General features: G+C 38.5%; 1 protein-coding gene across 1 annotated transcript; it reads left to right on the forward strand.

Moving 5' to 3' along the window:
- The first annotated feature begins 9,687 nt into the window (after window positions 1-9,687).
- On the forward strand, window positions 9,688-13,731 carry LOC148026453 (pentatricopeptide repeat-containing protein At3g09040, mitochondrial-like). Its single transcript, XM_087690887.1, has 2 exons — window positions 9,688-10,377; window positions 10,474-13,731. Exons 1-2 carry the CDS (start codon window positions 9,812-9,814, stop codon window positions 13,481-13,483), a joined length of 3,576 nt encoding a protein of 1,191 aa, XP_087547013.1. The 5' UTR covers window positions 9,688-9,811; the 3' UTR covers window positions 13,484-13,731.
- Window positions 13,732-20,856: the final 7,125 nt, after the last annotated feature.

Below are 20,856 nucleotides of genomic sequence, written 5' to 3' on the forward strand. Positions count from 1 at the left end.
AGAACCACATATGGACGATTTAATGGCTGAAGGCGACCTACCTGAACCTACGATGGAGCAAAAGCTGGACTTAATTATGATGCAATTGGATGAAGAACGAAGGGCTAGGCAAGCATTGCAAGTTCAATTGGCAAATTTACAAAGATCGTCTACCGACAAAGAGGAACCTCAATCCGAAGATCTTATCCGATGTATCATCGATGCAACTCTCGAAGCTCAAACCATCCGCAAGGAATAAAAGATAAGTAAAAGAAGTTTCAAATTCCGTACTTTCAATGGCATACGAGAAGGAAAAACTGTTCTTGCATTCATTAGTCAGTTTGACGACTATTTCCATGAGGAAACCTATGCAGAAAAAGATAAAATCAAGTGTGTCACTAATCATTTAGTGGACAGAGCATCTCTTTGGTGGACGGTAGTACGCAAGAGTATAGATTGTCCCGCTACCTGGGAGAATTTCAAGAAGTTTATGCAGAATTTCCTTCCTCCACAATTTCATGAGAAAGCTATAAAGCAATGGGATCTTCTTCAGCAATGGGATCGTGAGCCTATTCCTCAGTACACAGAGCGTTTTTGGAATGCACTACTCCAGCTACGCATGCTTGAAGACGTACCTGAAGCGACACAGAAGCGCAAGTATATGTCTGGACTCCTTGGGCATTACTACGCTGAAGTTAACATGTTCAAGCCTGCTACTCTTGAAGACGCCATTTCACTAGCTCACGACACTGAAGACAAGCTGTGAGGTAGAGACAGACGTCCACAGCAATTCCAAGCCAATGGTAACTATGGATCTAAGCAATTCAATTCCAATTTTAGAAGATTTAATCCAGGCCGTTTCTCTTCACCATCTTTCCGTAAGAATTGGGCAAAACCACTTGCATTACCATCCAATGTCAATCAAAACCCTAAGCCTATTCCACAGCCAAATCCTAATGTACCTAGACTACCTGCCATTGCAAACAATGTAACCAAAGCCAAACCTATAGTATGCTATAAATGCCACCAGCCTGGACATCTAGCAGCAAATTGCCATTCGAAAAAGCCACCTGCCCATATCAACTACCTTGGAGCAATGGACGATGAAGAACATGAAGATATGCCTGATTTTACAGAAGATGAGGACGACACTACTACTCCTTCGGATACTTTATCAGGTATGCCAACTCCACATTCTTTATTGACTATGAAATGTTTGGTGCATGGAAAGGAAAAGATTATTTTGCATGATGACAGTAGTACTCATGATTTTATTTCAGCAAAGTTAGTAAAAGAATTGAAATTACAGACTGTACCTACGCATTATTGCATCAAAGCAGCATTCTTAGGCACTAGGTATAATGGTACACAGGAAGTGCATGACTTAGAAATTCAAATTGGTCAATACACAGAAAGAAGAAATTTTCTAGTTGTTCCATTACAGTCGAGTGACATTATTTTAGGTATGCCTTGGTGTCACCAGCATAACCTAGATATAGATTATTCCACACATTCAATGAATATTAATTTTCAAGGAAAACCTATTACATTATATGGTATGCATGCATCTAATGTTTTTCCACTGCTTTCGCATACTCAAGCTAAACGTGCATTACGCAAAAGTAGTAAATCTTATCTCATTTGGGTGAATGAACTGCAAGTAAAAGAAAATCATATGCATCCTAGGCATAAAAAATTTCTTGCACATTTTAAAGATTGTTTTGCCGAAGATCTACCACCTGGTTTACCTCCTTCACGTCCAGAAGACCATAAGATAGATTTGATCCCTGGCACACAACCACCTTGCAAAGCACCATATAGGCATAACCAGATAGAGCAAAAAGAAATTCAGAGTCAAGTTGAAGAATTACTAAATAGAGGATTGATTAGACCTAGTAGTTCTCCATTCGGTGCACCTGTTCTATTAGTCAAGAAAAAGAATAATACCTATCGTATGTGCATTGACTATCGAGCTTTAAATAAGATCACTGTAAAGAATAGGTATCCAATTCCTAGAGTTGATGACCTTATGGACAAACTGCAAGGATCTGCTATATTTAGTAAAATAGACCTTAAGTCTGGTTATCATCAGGTGAGACTAGATAAGTTAGACATATTCAAGACCGCATTTAGGACACAGTTTAGTCATTATGAATTTTTAGTGATGCCATTTGGATTGACTAATGCACCTGCTACATTTAGTAGAATGATGAATCGTATATTTTTAAAATATCAGTATTGTGTAATTGTCTTCTTTGATGATATTTTGGTGTTTAGTCAAAATGAGAAAGAACATTATGAGCATTTGTCATTGGTTTTCCAGTTACTAAAAGATAATCAACTGTATGCAAATCCTGAAAAGAGTGAATTCTTTAAAACAGAAATTGAGTATTTAGGTCATATTGTATCATCTGATGGAATTAAAGTTGACCCTAAGAAAATAGATGCAATATTGAATTGGCCTGTACCTAAAAATGTGCATGAGTTACGGTCATTCCTTGGTCTTGCTAGTTTTTATAGGAAGTTTGTACGTAATTTTTCATTACTTGCTTTACCACTGACTAAACTTCTGAAGAAAGGAATTGTTTATCATTGGTCCGAAAATCAACATAAATCCTTTGACTTATTGAAACATGCCTTAACCCATACCCCTGTCCTACAGTTGCCTGATTTTAATAGACCATTCTTTCTAGTAGTGACCGATGCTAGTGGATCAGGAATAGGAGTTGTACTTATGCAAGACAATCATCCTATAGCCTATTCTAGTTGTAAGCTGAAACCCTCTGAATTGAAATATTCCACATATGACAAAGAACTATTAGCTGTTGTACAAGCATTAAGACAGTGGAAACACTACTTAATGGGTTCAGAATTTATGATAAAGACCGATCAGCAAAGTATTAGACATTTACTTAGCCAACCCCAAATCTCTGACCAACATATCAAATGGGCATCCTTTATTCAAAGTTTTTGGCTGATGCATTAAGTAGAAGACCTGCCATTCATAATATTTCTATTATATCTTTTGATTCTTTGATTGCTATGAAAGATACTTATCATCAGGATATTACTTTTCATGCTGATTGGAATAAATTAGTTCAAAATAACTTGATTCCTATTGATTCATTATCTTATAATGATGGATTTATGTTTTATGAAAAGAGATTGTGTGTTACAGTCCCATTCAGATCTTTTGTTTTGAATGAGATTCATTGTCCCCCATATCAAGGTCATAGAGGTATCATATCTACTTTACGTACATTAACTGAAGATTTTTATTGGCCCCATATGGACACTGATGTATCTAACTTTGTTTCTGAATGCTTGATTTGTCAAAGAGTTAAGAGACATCATGGTAAACAATATGGATTACTTATGCCTTTGTCTATTCCATCTAAACCATTGAACAAATTTCTATGGATTTTATTATTGGTTTACCTAATACTAAATCTAACCATGATATGATTTGGACAGTAGTAGATAGATTCAGTAAACAAGCATATTTCATTCCATGTAAGAAAACTTTAACAGCATCACAAGCAGCACAATTGTTTTTGAAAACTGTTTTCACTAACCATGGATTGCCAAAAGTTATTATTTCAGATCATGATTCTAGATTTTGTAACAACTTTTGGATTACTCTGTTTGCTAACCTAGGCACAAAGATTGATTTCTCATCTGCATTTCATCCTGAAACTAATGGACAAACAGAAGCCACTAATAGCACTATTCTAGACCTCTTACGTGCATATACTATCTCTAAACCTCAGACATGGGATACACATTTGCATTTATTACAGTTTGCATATAACAATACACCACACACATCTACAAAGAAAGCACCATTTGAAGTGATTTATGGTTATAGATTATCTACACCTGTTGCATCTTTGTCAAATAGAATTCAGAGTGCTGATGATATTGCTAGTATGCATAATACTATTTTTGATGAGGTTAAAGACATGATTGCCAAAGCCCAGCAATCATATACCAAACAAGCCAATAAGAAAAGACAAGCAATGAATTTCAAAGTTGATGACTATGTTTGGTTGAGAATAGAAAAACGTAGACTACAAAGTGTAGATAGACACCCAGTTGTCAAACTAGCCCCTAGATTCTATGGACCATTTAGGATCATTCATAAAATAAATGACAATGCATTCAAGTTAGAATTACCACATCACTGGAAAATTCACAACACATTTCACATTAGTTTATTAAGACCTTTTAGAGGCCAATTACCTATACACCCTGTTTATGAAAACCCACCTTTGTTAGAGGAAGAGACTGAAATACTTGAACCAGAAGCTATCATAGACACTGACTTTATGACCACTAGAACTGGCCGAAGATATTCTAGATATCTAGTTAAATTTAAGAACCATCCTGTAGAGGAAGCACAATGGATGCACGCTAGAGACTTAAATGCTTTTCCCACTCTGTTAGCTCCACATTGAGCTAATAGCAATTGAGGCCAATTGCTATCCCACCCCAGGGGTATGATGCCAGGAGGCATATTTCACGGTGGATTCCGTGCCACGGTGGATTCCGTGAGGTTTTACGGTGGATTCTGTAAACTTTGATGACCGGAGCTCATACACAAAGTGGATTCTTTGTGCGAGAGGTTGATGGGGACGCTTGTCCTTTTCGGGCGTTTCATTAATTTAGTGTGTACATGGGTGATTCTGCAAAATGCATATTAAATTAATAAACGTTTATGAGTTTAGAGTGCGCACTCGTAATAAATTAAGGTTAGGATTTATTTCTAACCAGTTGATTTATTTATGTAGCTGAAGACTGCTAGGTATTCACTTTTGTCAGTTTAATTGTATTATTTTACTAACGATTGTGAATGCTTCAATTGATGTGTAGAGATAGCAGCAGTGGCGGAGGAAAGCATTGAAGGATAGCGAGTATTCGATTTATGGATTATATTTTGATGGGTGCATACCTTAGGCATGGCGCCTATATTTTGTCACGCCTATTTATTAAGGCATTGGATATTTATTATTATTTTGTATGCGCATGGGCGCACGATTATGTTATTTCTATTTGGACATTGTATTGGGCGTGCCAGACTCTTTGGGCACCGTCCATTAGCTTTATTCCTATTTTGTGTTAAAGCAAACTCAAAAGCTAAAAGCTTGCTATTTTGTAATTTGGGCTATTATTTGAGCTTGAAGATGAATAATACATAAAATACATGCTTTGTGGCGCGCTCACACAAGGCATGGGGGGAGATTGCACCCAATTGGTCTCTTGCTCTTGTCGTTCATGCTTTTTACCTTGTAATTTGTGTAAAAAGTAGAGTTCTATTGTCCTTGGGGACCTTCCGGCATTCACTACGCGAGCGTACAGCATCCGATCTGCGCACCAGTGCTGGGGGGTCTTAGGGGGCCCAAGGGCAATGCCTCCACTCCCAACAACAAAGGGAATATTCCTTGGAATATTTTCTAACTAACTAGGAAAGATTCATAATATGGTTGGACATGCTGACCAAACTACCCTCTTGGGCTATAAAAGGAAGATCCCTCTAAAGCCATTCTTAATATATCTTTCACCTAATCAAAGTTCTTCCAGCTACCCTTAAGCTCTTTGCCTCTAGAGTGCCATCTAAGCTTCATAGTGGAAGAGCATTGTTGGACATAGACATCTTTGTAATCAGTTTGTTTGAAATTAAAGCGATCTTTATTCTTCTCATATTTGATGTGTAGATGTGTATTCTCTACTCCTTGCTCAAATTGTATTCCTTGTGCTGTGTAATTTCTACATTGCAACTATAAATACATGGTAAAAGTTTGAAGCAATTGCCTCATATAATTGATTCGACTTATTGCATCCCCCATATTGTAGAACCCTTCCTTCGGCCTTTCTCATTGGGTTCACCAAAGATATTAGGGTGTTTAGTGCGTATGGTTAGAAGTCGTAGAGACTCAAGTAAGGAGCACTCAAAATACAGAGAAAAGTAAATTTCTAAAAGAGGATGGTATGAAACAATAGTAATCCAATAAATAGAGAAATCCCAACTATAGAGGAAGTTTATTTCATAATGCTCAAACCATATACAACATGTACATTAGCATAAAGATCATAAACCAAGGCTATGAATTAGTATAGCATCGATTATATTTAATAGCCCATCTGCATTATAGTTTGGCATACATGAGTTCAAGCATCAAACAATGTATAAACTAAGGCTGCATACATAAGAATAGTCTAGAATCTATGGAGTCTAGCAAATATATAAATTCTTGTTTTGGAGTTCTAAAGTACCCTTTTTTAAGCTTGAAGCTTTAATCTTGCAACATACTACAACAATAGAACAAGATACACAAAAGGAACTTAGTATCCTTCTATTCAAGATAGCCAAGAGTAGACTTCAAGCATGTATCAAGGATGAATCACAAAGAAAACTCTATGAACAACAATGTCACTATATTTCCATGCATAAATATCAATGAATCTTAGCATACATTAGGTCCAAAGAACTTCTAGGACTTCCTTCTTCTTCCCTTACTTCAAGTATTAGTATATTTCATGTTGTTTCCACACAATAGTAATCGATCATATCCGAACTTTTTCTTGTTTGCTATCCACTTCTTGTTCAACCCAAAACAGATGCAATAAAGGTGGATTTACTGATCCTCTTCTCTCTTAGTTGCCTCCCCAAAAAGCTCTTCCCTCTTGCCTAAAGTAGCCCTTAACTCGATGAAGTAGACACACTTAGTTCTGGATAGATACTATGGTTAGAACTTAGTGCGAACATTGTATCTTTTAGGTATACAAGACACTTGTTCATGTCTCAATATGATCTTATCATGTTGCAAAGTCCAACAAAACATGTCCCATTGGCATGCATTTGAAATCAATATGAATGAATAGTTGGTTTTCTTGGAGAACAGCTTCAAGGAGGAGTAGGTGTAGGTAGGCAAAAGGGGGGGGGGGGGGGGAGAGTGGATGGAGTGGTGCAATGTGAGTAGACAAAGCAAGCCTAGAGTGGTGTGGGAAAGTATGCCAACAACACAATGAAATTGGCATGGTAGAGTCTACCAAAGCACCTAATGCACACACACACACACACATGGGAGAGAGAAAAATGAGAGTCCTATCATCCCAAACTTTAATGAGAGAGAGAGAGAGAGAGAGAGAGAGAGAGAGAGAGAGAGAGAGAGAGAGAATCCCATCATCCCAAATCTAATATGCATGAGAGGGTTCCATTCAACATCATCTTTGCGTAATGGAGGCTATTGGGAACCGAGGCACATCCAAGATCATTTCTGCCTACATCTTGCCTGAGTTTTCCCTTAGTTATGGGCACATGTTAGATCTTTATTTCTCCACAAAGGTGAGAGAATAAAAAAGCAAGCGAAACTTTTCATACAATATTACATCGTTGCAACCTGATGTTAAGCAACCTAGTGTTTTTTGCACAAAAACAATAGTACATCCTTTACTATTATTAAAGGAGGCTCTTGTGAAAATGAAAGGCTCCAATATCCAATACGCATCACAATCTTGAAGGGGGGATGAGGGGAGCCTATAAACAAATGCCTTCCAAAAGCTCATGTAGATCACACCAACCCCACAAGCTCAACTCCCATAGCTTGGAAAGCTTGCTCATGACTATTGGAACAAAATGCTTAGGCGGTAGGGCACCACCATAAAACTAATCTAGTGAGAGTTGGATGTGGCCTTGAAGTACCAAGGGCCGCATCTGCACTGTTGCATCAATACCAAGTGCTAAATCCCTTGTTTTGTAAGTCCATCCTACATGGCCCATTATTATAACTGCCTATGAGGCTTAAACTTTGCAGATTCCAAGGTCCTGGAAAGTTCACTATAGGCACGAATTTGACCACAAAGTTCAAGCTCTTCAAAGAGGCTTAAACTTTGCAGATTCCAAGGCCCTGGAAAGTTCATTATAGGCATGAAATTGACCCCAAAGTTCTAGCTCTTCAAAGAGCATTCCCCACTTGATGCTAATGTAAGAGTCGTCCAAAGCTTCAACTCCACATGATGAGACCCTTTGCAAATGGAGCTTATTTAGAGCCTTCAAGCCCTCTTGGTTTATGTATGTGTGTGTGTCTATGTGTGTGTGTGCGTGCGTGCGTGCGCGCGCGTGTGTGTGTGCGTGCGTGCGTGCGTGCGTGAGTGCGTGCGTGCGTGCATGTGTGTGTAATGTCTCTAATATAATAGCCAGATACATATATGCATTAATTTAACAAATGTCTCTACATCATGTATGTATAATATGGATATATATTATGTATATAATATGAACATTATAGTTATAATCCTTTATATTTACTATAGAAAGGTATTGGGGGGAGCCATGTGTCCTCTTTAGAGCTCCCTTGTGTGCCACATGGCGATGTAGGAACGCATGCTTGCACAATCGCACCCACATGCAATTTCATGCCTGCCGCCAAATGGTCCCGTTATAAAGGAAAGGATAGGGGGTTGGAGGGATGTGAATGTGCAAAATCTCCATTGGACTAAGAGAGTGAGAGTGTCATAAAGTCGGTCAACTGAGAGAGTTGAGTGTTGGTGCCACAAAGTCAGATTTGCAATATTATTTGTGTGTATTCATAGAGTCGAAGTCTCTCGGACCGAGAGATTAAGCACCGCAATATTGTATTATTAATACTGCTTGACTGTTCTCGAAATACATACATACATAAGTGGATTAATGATGATTATTAATAAATACGATCTAATGATATATTAATATTCGTAATATTAATATTGCCCACTTGCAGTATATGTAATGTTAGCAGATTGATAAATATGTATTAATAACTATGATCTCATGACGGTCATTCCCCATACATACATACATACATACATACATACATACATATATATATATGTATATATGTATGTATGTATGTATGTACATATATTGCCACACTTTCACACTCTCCCCATCAATTCTTAGATCCACATACTCTATCTCCCTCACTCTATTGGAGACCTCCCTTTCTCCCTTGGGCTGTAGGAGCCTCACCTCTCTCTCTCTCTCTCTCTCTTTGCCAATCAATGGTAGACTCACAAACATGTTTGGAAGATGGTGGCAATTATAAAGGCAATGGAGCAAGCATCAAAGTTATTTTGTGCAATCAAGGTGGGGAAGTAAGCTACCATGTTGGAGAACTTGCTCATAGTTGTGGTGCACATAGCATAAGGTAGAATCAAAAGTCCACATGAGAGACTATGAGCTTACCCCACCATGGTCCTCACCTACCTAACTCAGAGCTTTGAGAGCATTTGGGTTGTTGCGTCTGAAAGTTCATCATCAACAAGTAGGAATTCTGTGATGCCAACATATTAATGATATGCAAAAGCTCTCTCCAACTACCACTACACTACTACCCTTCCATTTCAATCCAACCATTCTAATATGTTATGCAAAAGCTCTCTCCAACTACCACTACACTACTATCCTTCCATTTCAATCCAACCATTCATGCCAACCCTCCCATTGTGGCTAGGTATTGTGATAATCACTCACCAAGTTCCAACGCTGATTTAACAATCTCTCCATCACTTGGCAGATCCACAATAGGTGTTTAGGGTTTTATCATGCTGTTATTATAGGAAAATTTAGGAAGGTGTGCTAGAAAAGCACATAAGAAATCATATACGTAAACGAATAGTAAGAGTGGTGCTTCAAGCTTAAGTTGACGTGTAGCAAAGCTAGGTGGTTTAGTACCCATCTAAGTCGCTCTAAGCAATACAGATCAGCTCCCTTCACAGTGTTCTCTCTCTGCAGAATTGTTGAGGAATCCGTCGCGACGTGACGAGAGTTGGGGGGAAATGTCGAGCTGTCGCGATGTCTGGCTCTTTCCAAACGCAATCCACCTCCATCGACCACCTCATCGGCCTGCTGCACAGGTGCAGGCAGCGCAGGGATCTGCCTCAAGCCCTGCAGTTGCTCCGGTACGCTCGCCAGCACCGGCTCGAAACCCACAGCGTCGTGGGGAACCACCTGGTGCCCTTGCTCGTCGATTGCCATCGCCTCCCTGACGCCCAGCTCGTCTTTGACAAATTGGGGGTCCGCAACCAGTACTCTTGGAGCTCCCTCATCGCCGGGTATGTCGAGTGTGGTGACCTGCACCAAGCACTGCGCCTCTACTGCACCATGTCCCGGCAGGAATCCGTCCGACCTTACAGCTACACCTTCGTCGCCCTACTTAAAGGTTGTGCCAGGCTTGAGAACCTGCCCATCGGTCGTGAGCTGTGCACTCAGATCGCACTCTATGGATTGGATACAGACCCTTCTGTTGGCACCGCTATGGTCGATATGTTTGCCAAATGTGGCGTGATGGCAGAAGCATTGAAGGCGTTCTCCCACCTGTCAGCTCCAAGTGTCGTTGCATGGACAGCACTGATTGCAGGGTATGTTGAACATGGCTTGCATGAGGACGCACTGCATTCATTCAAACAGATGCAGTTGCAAGGTGTTTGTCCTGATGTTGTCACATATATTTGCAGCTTTAAAGCATGCAGCAATGAAGGGGCAATAGGGAGGGGTGAATTGTTATTTTCTGAGATTGTTAAGCATGGTTTGGAAGCTGATGAATATATTGGTAGCACAGTGGTCGACATGTATGCCAAGTCTGGCGCCCTAACAGAAGCCCATCAAGTGTTGGATCTTCTGCCATTTAGGACTGTAGTTTCCTGGACTGCTCTAATTGCAGGATATGCTGAACATGGGCTTGGTTATGAGGCATTGAATTGTTATGACCTGATGCAGATGGATGGTGTCTCTCCGAATGTAGACACATTCATTTCAGGTTTGAAAGCTTGTTCTTGTGTGGGAACACCAGAAAGAGGCCAACAGCTGCATAGCGAGATCACAAATTTAGGATGGGACAGGGACCTTTATGTAGGAACTGCATTGGTTGAAATGCTGGGTAGATGCAGTTGTCTTTTGGAAGCTCAGGATGTTTTTAACAAAGTGACAACTTGGAATACAGTACTCTGGAGCACATTAATAGCAGGATATGTTGAACAAGGGTGCAGTAGGGAAGCACTGTCTTGTTTCAACCAGATGCAGCTTGAAAGTTTCTCTCCTATCATTGTCACATTTATTTGGATTTTGAAAGCATGTGGAAAAGTGGGATCTGTAGCACAAGGCCAAGTGATACATGATGAAATCATAAAAAAGGGATCAGATAGAGATTTGACTGTTTGCAACACATTAATGAGTATGTATGGTAAGTGCAGTTGGTTTCTCGAAGCTCGTGATGTGTTCGACAAGCTGCCTGTTCGACACATGGTCTCGTGGAATGTGCTCATGACTGAATATGCTGAGCAGGGGCTCGGTGATGAGGTCTTAACATGTTTTAAAGAGATGCAACTAGTGGGAGTACGTCCAAATGATGTCACATTTATGTGCAGCTTGAAAGCTTGTGGAATCATTAGAAACGTGCATGTAGGTGTGCTTTTATGTGCAGAGATGTCAAAATTGGGACTTGAGAGTGATGTGTTACTTGGAACTGCAATGATGAGTATGTATTGTAAATGTGGTCTACTTGCAGAAGCACTTGCAGTGTTTGACAAGTTGTCAGCTCAGGATACAATCTCATGGTATACTCTGATTGTAGGCTTTAGTGAACATGGGCTCACTAAAGAAGCTCAAAACTGTTTTGACCAGATGCAGCTTGGGGGCATACTCCCAGATGTTGTCACCATTATCTGCATCTTGAAAACTTGTAGGAGCATATGTTTACTAGAAAGGGGCCAGGAAATACATACTGAAGTCATCCAAAGGGGATGGGAAAGAGAGTTGAATCTGCAGAATGCATTGATGGAAATGTACTCCAAGTGTGGTTCCCTTCTAGATGCATGTGAAGTTTTTGACAAGCTAAAGGTTAAAGATGCACTTTCATGGGGTGTGCTCATTTCCAGCTATACTGAACATGGACTTAACGAGAAAGTGCTAGAATGTTATGAACAGATGCAGCAGGAAGGTTTGACTGTAGATGCTATAACATTTTCTCAATGTCTAAAAGCTTGTAGCAAAGCAGGTGCCTTAGAGACAGGGCAAAAGATTCATGCAGAAGTAAGAAATATGGGGCTAGATACAGATTGTTTTGTGGGGAATACACTGGTAGATGTTTACACCAAATGTGGCTTGATTCTAGAAGGGCAAGAAGTCTTTGATAAGCTACCTGTTCGAGACATAGTATCATGGAATGCACTACTGTCAGGTTATACTGCTGGCAAACTTTGCCAGCAAGTTCTAAGCTGCATCGAGCAGATGCAGAATGAAGGTATATCTCCAGATACTGTTACATATGTCTGTGGCTTGAAAGCTTGCAGCACCATGAGAAATGGGTTCACAGGCCAGTTACTGTGTTCTGAGATTTTCCAGAAGGGGTTAGAAGGCAATATTGATGTTGGCAGCACTATGCTAGATATGTACTGCAAATGTGGTTTGCTGGCAGAAGGACAGAAGATATTCGACCAGCTTCCGGCCAGAAATTGTGTGTCATGGACTGTTTTGATTGCAGGGTATGCTGAAAAGAGGGGTGATAATGAGGCCCTGAAATGTTTTGAGGAAATGCAGCTGGAAGGGGTTGCTGCAGATGCTGTCACCTATGTTCGTTGTTTGAAATCATGTGGCACAATCGGAGCCTTAGAAGTAGGTAGAAAATTACACATGTTAGTTAAAAAATTAGGGTTTGATAGTGATCCTTCCATGGGAACTGCTTTGGTAAACATGTATGGCCAGTGTGGCTTATTGGCAGAAGGACGAGAAGTGTTCGAAAGCTTCTCTGTTCGAGATATTGTGTGCTGGAATACAATGATTAAGATTTATGGTAAAAACCACAAGGGCTACATGGCTGTTCAGTGCATTGAAGACATGCATATGCAGGGTGTGAAGCCAAATGCTACTACATTTATTTGCCTGCTTCTTGCCTGCAACTATAGTAGCTTGGTTCTGCAAGACCAGGGTTATTTGGAGGTGATTGAACATAAACTTGAGCTTAGTATTGAGCACAGTAGCTGCATAGTTAATCTTCTTGCACGTTCGGGGCATCTGCATGAGGCAGAGAGATTTGCTGATGCAACAGAGTGTTTTGTGTCCAAGGAGGTTTCAAAGACACTGCTTATTGCTTGCAAAGTCTATGGTGAAGTGGATTTGGCACACAGATATTTTAAGCGGCTTATCGAGGCAAACGAGGAGGATTCTCTTACATACCCGATAATGCCAGACATTTACACAAGGATTGACAGTTCACCTGATACAATTGAGATGACAAAGCTAATAGGAGCAGAAAAGAGACCTGCATATGCATCGATAGACCAAAAGAAGTTGGAATTTCTTGAGGGCAACAAACTTACTGATATTAGTTCAATATCAGTAAGCTCCAGAATTTCTTCATGGAATGAAGAATATGTAGCAAAGTTCAATTCTTTTTCAAAGAGGAAAATGTATTTTCTTGGTGAAAAGAAGTCTGGTTCTCCAGTTACTAGTGCGGCTTATAACCTTTAGTGGATGAGGTTTTCTTAGTGCCACAAAACAAAATGGTTGGTGACACTAAGGGAGCCATTATTAATATACACTTAGTGGTTTCCTAAACCCTCGGCAAGGGTAATTGCATAAATCAATAGAAATGCGAAATACAAGAGTTAAAATTGAACCCTCTTTCCAATAAAGCAAATTCTCTCTTTCTAATGCAGTGGCTTCCCTAGTGGTAAGCCAATTCATTTATCAATCAGCCGACCCAAGATCAAATTTTCCTTTTTTTTCCTATGCTAAACAATCGTTTGTATGTAGGAGTTGAACCCAAGGCCTTTAGATCACCATGGCTTTCAATTGAATCAACTGAGCTATATCTATTTGGTGTCTCACTCACACACACACACACACACACACACACACACATTACCAAGAAAAGATTTGACTTACGGTTAGCATGCAAAATCGCTATCATGATCCAAGTATAGAGGTTTGCTTCTTGTTTAAGTGAAATATTTGATTGAACTACTTATCCTTATTCGATATTGTGAAATGTCAAAAGTCAATGCTCCCCACTATTTTATGAGTTTTAAGCTTCCATACTTTCTTCATGAGAGCAACATGCCAAACCTACTTAAACAACAATGCACAATGCAATGGGGGACAATTTAATCCAATTCTTAGGCCCTTGATAAGCCCAATCAAATCAATATTCTAGCACTTGTTGGAGTTCTATGTTGAGCCCTTGAGGTTTTTTCCTTTTTTGGCAAAGAAAAGTGGCTAATTATATTACTTGGAAGAAAATTACAATGAAGCATAAGTGTTTGATTGTCTAGTTGGAGTTGTTTGTAGATAAAAAACCAATAGTGTATACAAGCCTCTTAGGGTGGTTTGGGGAGGATGGGGGTTAGGAGTCATGGAGGACAAATCTAGCACTATTGAGGGTAGCCATCCTTTAACAAGAACATGTGCCATGACCACCCTAGGTGTGAATGATTTGTTGCCAAAGCTCTTGTCTGTGTTGAGAGTCAACCAATAGTTGCTCCCAACATCTATGAAAGTGAATAGATTATGGATGACCAAATCTTTACTAGAGTAGCATACATTGGAAGACTCTTATTGCTAAAAACCATCTAGCAGTGTGCCTTTCAAATATGCCATAATGTGGAGCTCCCAATGATCCCTTAAATCTATGATTGTGACATTGTAGGTTGTAGTACATGGCTAGGCAAAGCCTACAAGTTTAGGACACGTGAACTAGATTTGATGATGAAGATTATATCATGCACCTCTATCTGATGCAATAATAGTAGTCTTGGCTAACTAAGAGAGACCCCCCAAGCTAGATGCAACATGATGGAGTATCTCCGTATCATTCTCTCACATGACCATAGGTAATGCTTGGACATCTCTATGTGTTGCTTTGGGCAATACTTGCAAACATGTTAAATGTGGGCCAACCAATTGTTGACTGCTAGACCCCCATGTGCTACGATGCATAAAAAGTAGTAATATCCTCAGCCTCCAAAAACTCCATAGGCATAGCTAGAAGGTCTAATAAATAGTAGTTGTGATGTTGTGCCTTGCCTAATTTCTACAACATGCAAGGACACAATCCATGCTACTCTACATCAACATTACTAGCAATTTGGGCTTAGTGAGCAAAGAAACTCGTTAGCTTTTAGGTGATTGTTGAGATGGAGTTGAGCCACTCTCTTTGGTCCCAATCCAACTCATCTAAAGGTCTATTCTCCACCCTCCTAGATTCAAAGGTGCAACTCCTAGATGTCTAACCAAGCTATGTGTGGATCCAATTGTAGTGTCACCCCTTTAGGGCCTATGACTTTGATCGTCCTCCAAGGAACATTGGGAGATTCAAGACCCTGTTCTCCTTTATCTAGAGCTAACTAGCCACCTTCCTACACATAAATAAAAGTGTCTTTGAGGGCACCATTGACTCTTCTTGTCACGTGCACTAGAATGCTCATATGTCCTATTGTACATGCTCTTAGTGTGGGGGGAGGGGGAGGGGCGAGGTGAGGGAGGCTAGCCACTCCTAGGGGATTTACACATCAATCTCTTGCCTCCTAGCATCTACCCCTCCTTGGCATTAGCCCTCTTGCTAAGTACCTCTAGATTTGTGCCCTTGTAAATGTGTCTCTAGTGTTGAGATGGCAAATTGAACATGTGTGAACATTGTTGATGGAAAACTTTGTCATGCATGTGTGAAAGCCAAAGCCTCTTACAAGCATAAAAGTTGAGAAAAGCTCGATTAACCTCCTAACCACTCAAGATAATAGCCTCTTTTAGCACCACAATGGTATCTTCAAGAAGATCTATGGACTTTGTATTTAGAATGACCTTTGTGAGTCCATTCACAAAAATTTCCCAACCTTTGAACCTTTGGTGCAAATACCTTTATGTTCAACTCTTAGCATCCTATGCCTTAATGTAGGCTATCCCTTGATTCCATAATCCTATCAAAACCTTAGCATGCCAACTTGTTGCCCACTATTGACATTACAAGCTTTCCTCTCTATAGACCATGTTTGTTTAGAACACTTGTCTTGACATTGCTTTCCCCTTTTGAAAACATTTCTTCCTCGAAAACCAAAGTAAGTAATATTTTCTTGAGTATACTAATGTTTTTGTAAGTGAAGACTTCCTTAGGTCTATCCTTCCACTTGGCCAAAACTTGTTTAGTAGCATGATGGTGTATATGATGCTCATGAAAATCCAAGATCCATTTTGCTTCATGAGGTTGTATTGGTGGTAATAATATCCATTAAGACTTAGTCCACTAGATTATCATCATTACCAAAGAGCTTTATCAGTTGACTAACATGAAAGATTGGATGGACTCTACTTAAAGATGGTAGATTTAAGTTGTAGGCAACTTCACCAATATGCTTAAGGATTGTTAATGGGCCATAATACCTTAGAGACAATTAAGGAAATGGTCCAATCATCAAAGTTTTTGAATACTTTTGAATTTATAAATAGACTTTGTTAACCTCTTAAAAATGACCACACGTCTATGTTCATCTATGTATACTTCTTATAGTAGTCTTGAGCTTGCTTAGTATTTAAGCATGCTACTTTTAGCATATTTAAATGATATTGAAGAAAGTCCTTTATACTTTGGATTTTCTCATTGACCAATCTCACCATGACTGGTGATTGAGGTTGAAATCCATAAATAAGTACAAATGGACTAAGCCATGTAGTCATGTTCTTAGCACTTTTATAAGAAAACTCTAAGATAGATAGATAATCTTCCCAATTAGATTGTTCTTTTTGCTTATCTATGCTTGTAGTATATATTCTAGAACTTATTTTACCCATTTAGTTTGCCTATCCATTTGAGGATAATTGACTATACTTAAATTAAGCATTGTATCTAACCTTTTAAATAGAGCTTTCCAAAAATGACCATTAGAATTTTGATTGTGATCGCTTATGATATTGGTAAATAGACCTTAAAGTTGATAAAACTCCATAATTTGTTGTGATAAATTTGAAAGCTTAACTATTATGTTTGTTGGAATAAATCTACACATCTTAGTAAATTTATCCACTATGATAATTTGGAAGGCTTAATTATTATCTTTGTTGGGAAAAATATACACACTGTAATGAATTTATCGACTATGACCCAAATGGTAAGATTACCACGATTGGTAGCAAAAAGTGAATAATAAAATTGATAGAGAAACTTTCCCATTGCATTAGGAATATATAAAGAGCATAAAAGCCAAATTGCCTTTTGGCACTTAGCTTTACTTACTTGATGCTTTTGGCATTGAATAGCATATTCTTACACCAAAGATGTTAGAGGATCTCAAGAATAGCATGCCATCATCAACTTTGAGGTAGAAGCTAGCATTTTGGAATACAAAGTGGAAAGAGGAGGGGGAATGCTCCAAGCAAGCAATGGACTTGTTGGTACAACCTCACTTCCCAGCTACACCTATATGCCCCCCTAGGTTACTCCATTCTCTCTTCAACGATGGCACATGCTAGCCTCGAGGTAGGGGGAGCTATAGAGGACATGGAAGATAAAACACATGTTATGATAACAAATAATGCTATGATTATTATGATAAAGATCATATTAAATATGACTATCCATAAAAAACAAGAGGTGGAAATAACAAGAATTAAAGAAGACAACATAACAAATATGTGTCTACTAGTAATCATGTTGATAATGTGATGTTTTTAAAATTGTCCAGTGCATTATATATGCATGAATGAAGATGTATCAACAATGAGTGATGATGTATGGTAGTGGATTCAAGTGTCCCTTAACCATATAACATCTCACGGAGAATGGTTTAGGAAATGAAAAATCTAGAAATGCCTGGTTTTGTGGAAACCATGAACAAGACAATGCATCCTATTGCTCATCTTGGGAATGTCCCATTATCTATATAGGATAAAAATGTTAAATATTTTATTGATGTGCTATGTGTTCCTAACATTAAAAAGAATTTTGTTTTTGTTTGAGAATGAATTGCAAGTAAAGTTTAATCACAATAGCTGCTTTGTAGAAGATTTCAAGAATGGATCTAAGTTGGTTGGAAAAGGAAAGTGTGTAGGAAAAATGTTTACCTTAGATGTATATATACCAAGTTGAAGGCTGCTACGTTTACACAAGATATAGGAGTTATGACTGATATTGTTATTTGGCATAAATGTATTGTTCATGTAAGTGTGTAGCAGTTGAAGCATATGTAGTCACATGAATTTGTGATGGGTTTGCTCAAGTTCAAAGTGGCTGATATGTAGAAAGTCTTTGAAGCATACCGATTTGGAAAATAGACAAGGTATGCATTTCTACACGATAAACATGTAAGTTGACATTTACTTGATATTATACATTAGATATGTGGGTCCTACACATACTACATCAATGGCTAGATATAAATACTATGTAACCTTTATTGACGATCATAGAAGGAAGGTATGGGTGTATTTCATGAAGGAAAGTGAGGTGCTCTCTCATTTTAAATATTTAAAAAATCTAGTTGAGAAATAAACAAGTGTGTAGATTAAGTGCTTGAGGTTAGATGGATAGGGGAAGTATCTCTCCATTGAATTTAGTAATTTTCTAAAATAGCATGGAATTTTGAGGCAATTTATACAAACATATGATCCACATTAAAGTGATATTGCCAAAAGAAAGAACATATATAATTACACGAGCCTTGATGCTTGAAAAGAACATCCCTCATTATTATTAGGCTGAATCCTGTGTCTACAATTGTGTATATTATGAACAAGACTCCCATTGCTTTAGTGCATGATGTGTATATTAGAGGAAAATTCTATTGGTAAGAGACCAAATTTATCACATGTTAAAGCATATGGATACATTGCATATATACATGTGCATGATGAGCTAAGAAAATAGTTGGATAGAAAAGCTTAAAAGTGTATATTTACTGGCTACTTCCTTAAGCAAAAGGGTTACATGTATTATAATCCAATTACATGCAAGATAGGGGTGAACAAAGATGCGGTATTTTATGAGATGAATAGTTGGCATATTGTTGAAGAACATATTGTTGTAAATGATGTAAAAGAAATGGTGATTGCAAAAAATGTGGATCCACAATCACAAATATTGCAGGTGCTAGAAGAGTTCTCTTTTACTAGGTCTATTGAGAGACCATGGAGTGGTAGGTTGTGCACGTATAGCGCTCCTACAAGTGTAGAAAATGTATTATAAAAGGAAAAAGAAGAAGTGCTTGACCTACTTGGTGTGCTACATGTTTTTATAGGCTATTCACATGTAGATGGTGTGGTATGGATAATGAACAATAATACAAATGACAAGAATTGCCCTGAACGACCATGACTTCAATATTTGAGATACTTGAACCAACAAATAACAATAAAAAGCATATATTCTTCAAGAGTGCAAGATCAAATTTTAGGATATAATATGAATAGTCAAGAAAAAGAACCATGAATGTGAGCATATATAGAAAATGAGGAGGAATGTAAGGCACAATGGCCCATCATTGTATTGAGGCTACTTGTAGTTGCTCTGCCTCATTATGATTAAAATCTATATCTCCTTCCCGCACATCCTTTAAAATTTCTTTCAACACATCCTCCTATCCAACATCTTTATCATCATCCTTCTACTACAATAGATGAGCTACAAAGTCATCACTATGCATGTTTTGATCTAAAGCATTCTACAATTTCTCATTCAAAGACCAATTCTACTTCTCAAGCTCTACCACTTTATTAATGAAGATTTACTTTCCCTAGAACTAGGATTCCTACACACGAGACATAAATGATCCTTGCGACATATCATAAGGCCTAGAGATAACAACTATCAACTTGTTAGCAACCAATTGCTAAGCATCCTGAACTTACTTAATCAACACCTATTGTATATCCTACAACTTAGACCTCATGACTACTACGACATCTACATCAACTTGAACATTATGCAATACTTGCTACTCCACATGTGCTATGGGCTGAAATCTTTCCTCTAGGAGTCTATAGTTAACCTGCAAAGTTGTATGTGTATGCAAAAAGGCCTGCATTTCTGCCTTGCATCTACCCTTCAACTCTTCTACTTCTCAAATAATGACATATTTCCTTTAGCAATAATTTGTTCTAATTCTTTAACCTATTGGTTGTGTTTATTTTGAATGATTCATACTACTATCTTTTCATTTTCAACTCCAACTCTAAAGCATTCAACTTCTACTTGTTGTCATCAAGTAGTCCTTGGGAATCTTAAACAATGGCAATCTTCATAGCTCCCTCTTTTTAAACCTACTGGAGAAATATATCGATTGTTGCATCATAGTAATAGCATATTGCAAACTATCCATAGATAACCCACTAGAGGAAGAAGCCATATCCTCAACCGAGTCTCAACTATATACTCCATCGTGTCGGATTGAACATCATAAGGGACCAACTATTGCATCCTACTCTACACCCCCATATAATCCAAACAAATCTTTCCAATTTTCATTTTCTTTCTTACATGAAGTGTCTCCTCCATTGGCTCTTGCATTTTCACTATACATTCCTTATGAGATGCCACAATACTGACCCACTTGCAACTTGCCAAGCATAGGATTCATCATAATCGATTTGTAAACGCCTAAACTTTTTGCATCCCCATCAAATAACACATCTAGGACTTCAATTTTATACTTATATGGGCCCCCTTTACTTGGCCATGCCATATCTTAATTGGAATGCTACAAACCCTAATGTGGAGCAACATATGATCAAAGAGCATCGGTGTTGAAGAGGAGAAGTAGAAAGAAGAAGAATTCCATGGACCATACCTAAAATGTATGATCCACTTTTCTAGTCCACCTATAGCAAGGAGTTTCAGGTCTATGTAGTTGGGTAGCTTG

Source organism: Lygodium microphyllum, chromosome 13 (genome assembly GCF_053477565.2).
Source record: "Lygodium microphyllum isolate KBCC chromosome 13, Lygodium_microphyllum_v1.1.10, whole genome shotgun sequence".
Taxonomy (NCBI): domain Eukaryota; kingdom Viridiplantae; phylum Streptophyta; class Polypodiopsida; order Schizaeales; family Lygodiaceae; genus Lygodium; species Lygodium microphyllum.

What these genes read in the sequence shown, in the direction of transcription:
- LOC148026453 (XM_087690887.1), top strand. Translation starts at nt 9,812, where the DNA reads ATGTCTGGCTCTTTCCAAACGCAATCCACCTCCATCGACCACCTCATC. An exon ending in TGGACAGCACTGATTGCAGG is followed by an intron (nt 10,378 to 10,473) that starts GTATGTTGAACA and finishes ATATATTTGCAG; the next exon opens with CTTTAAAGCATGCAGCAATG.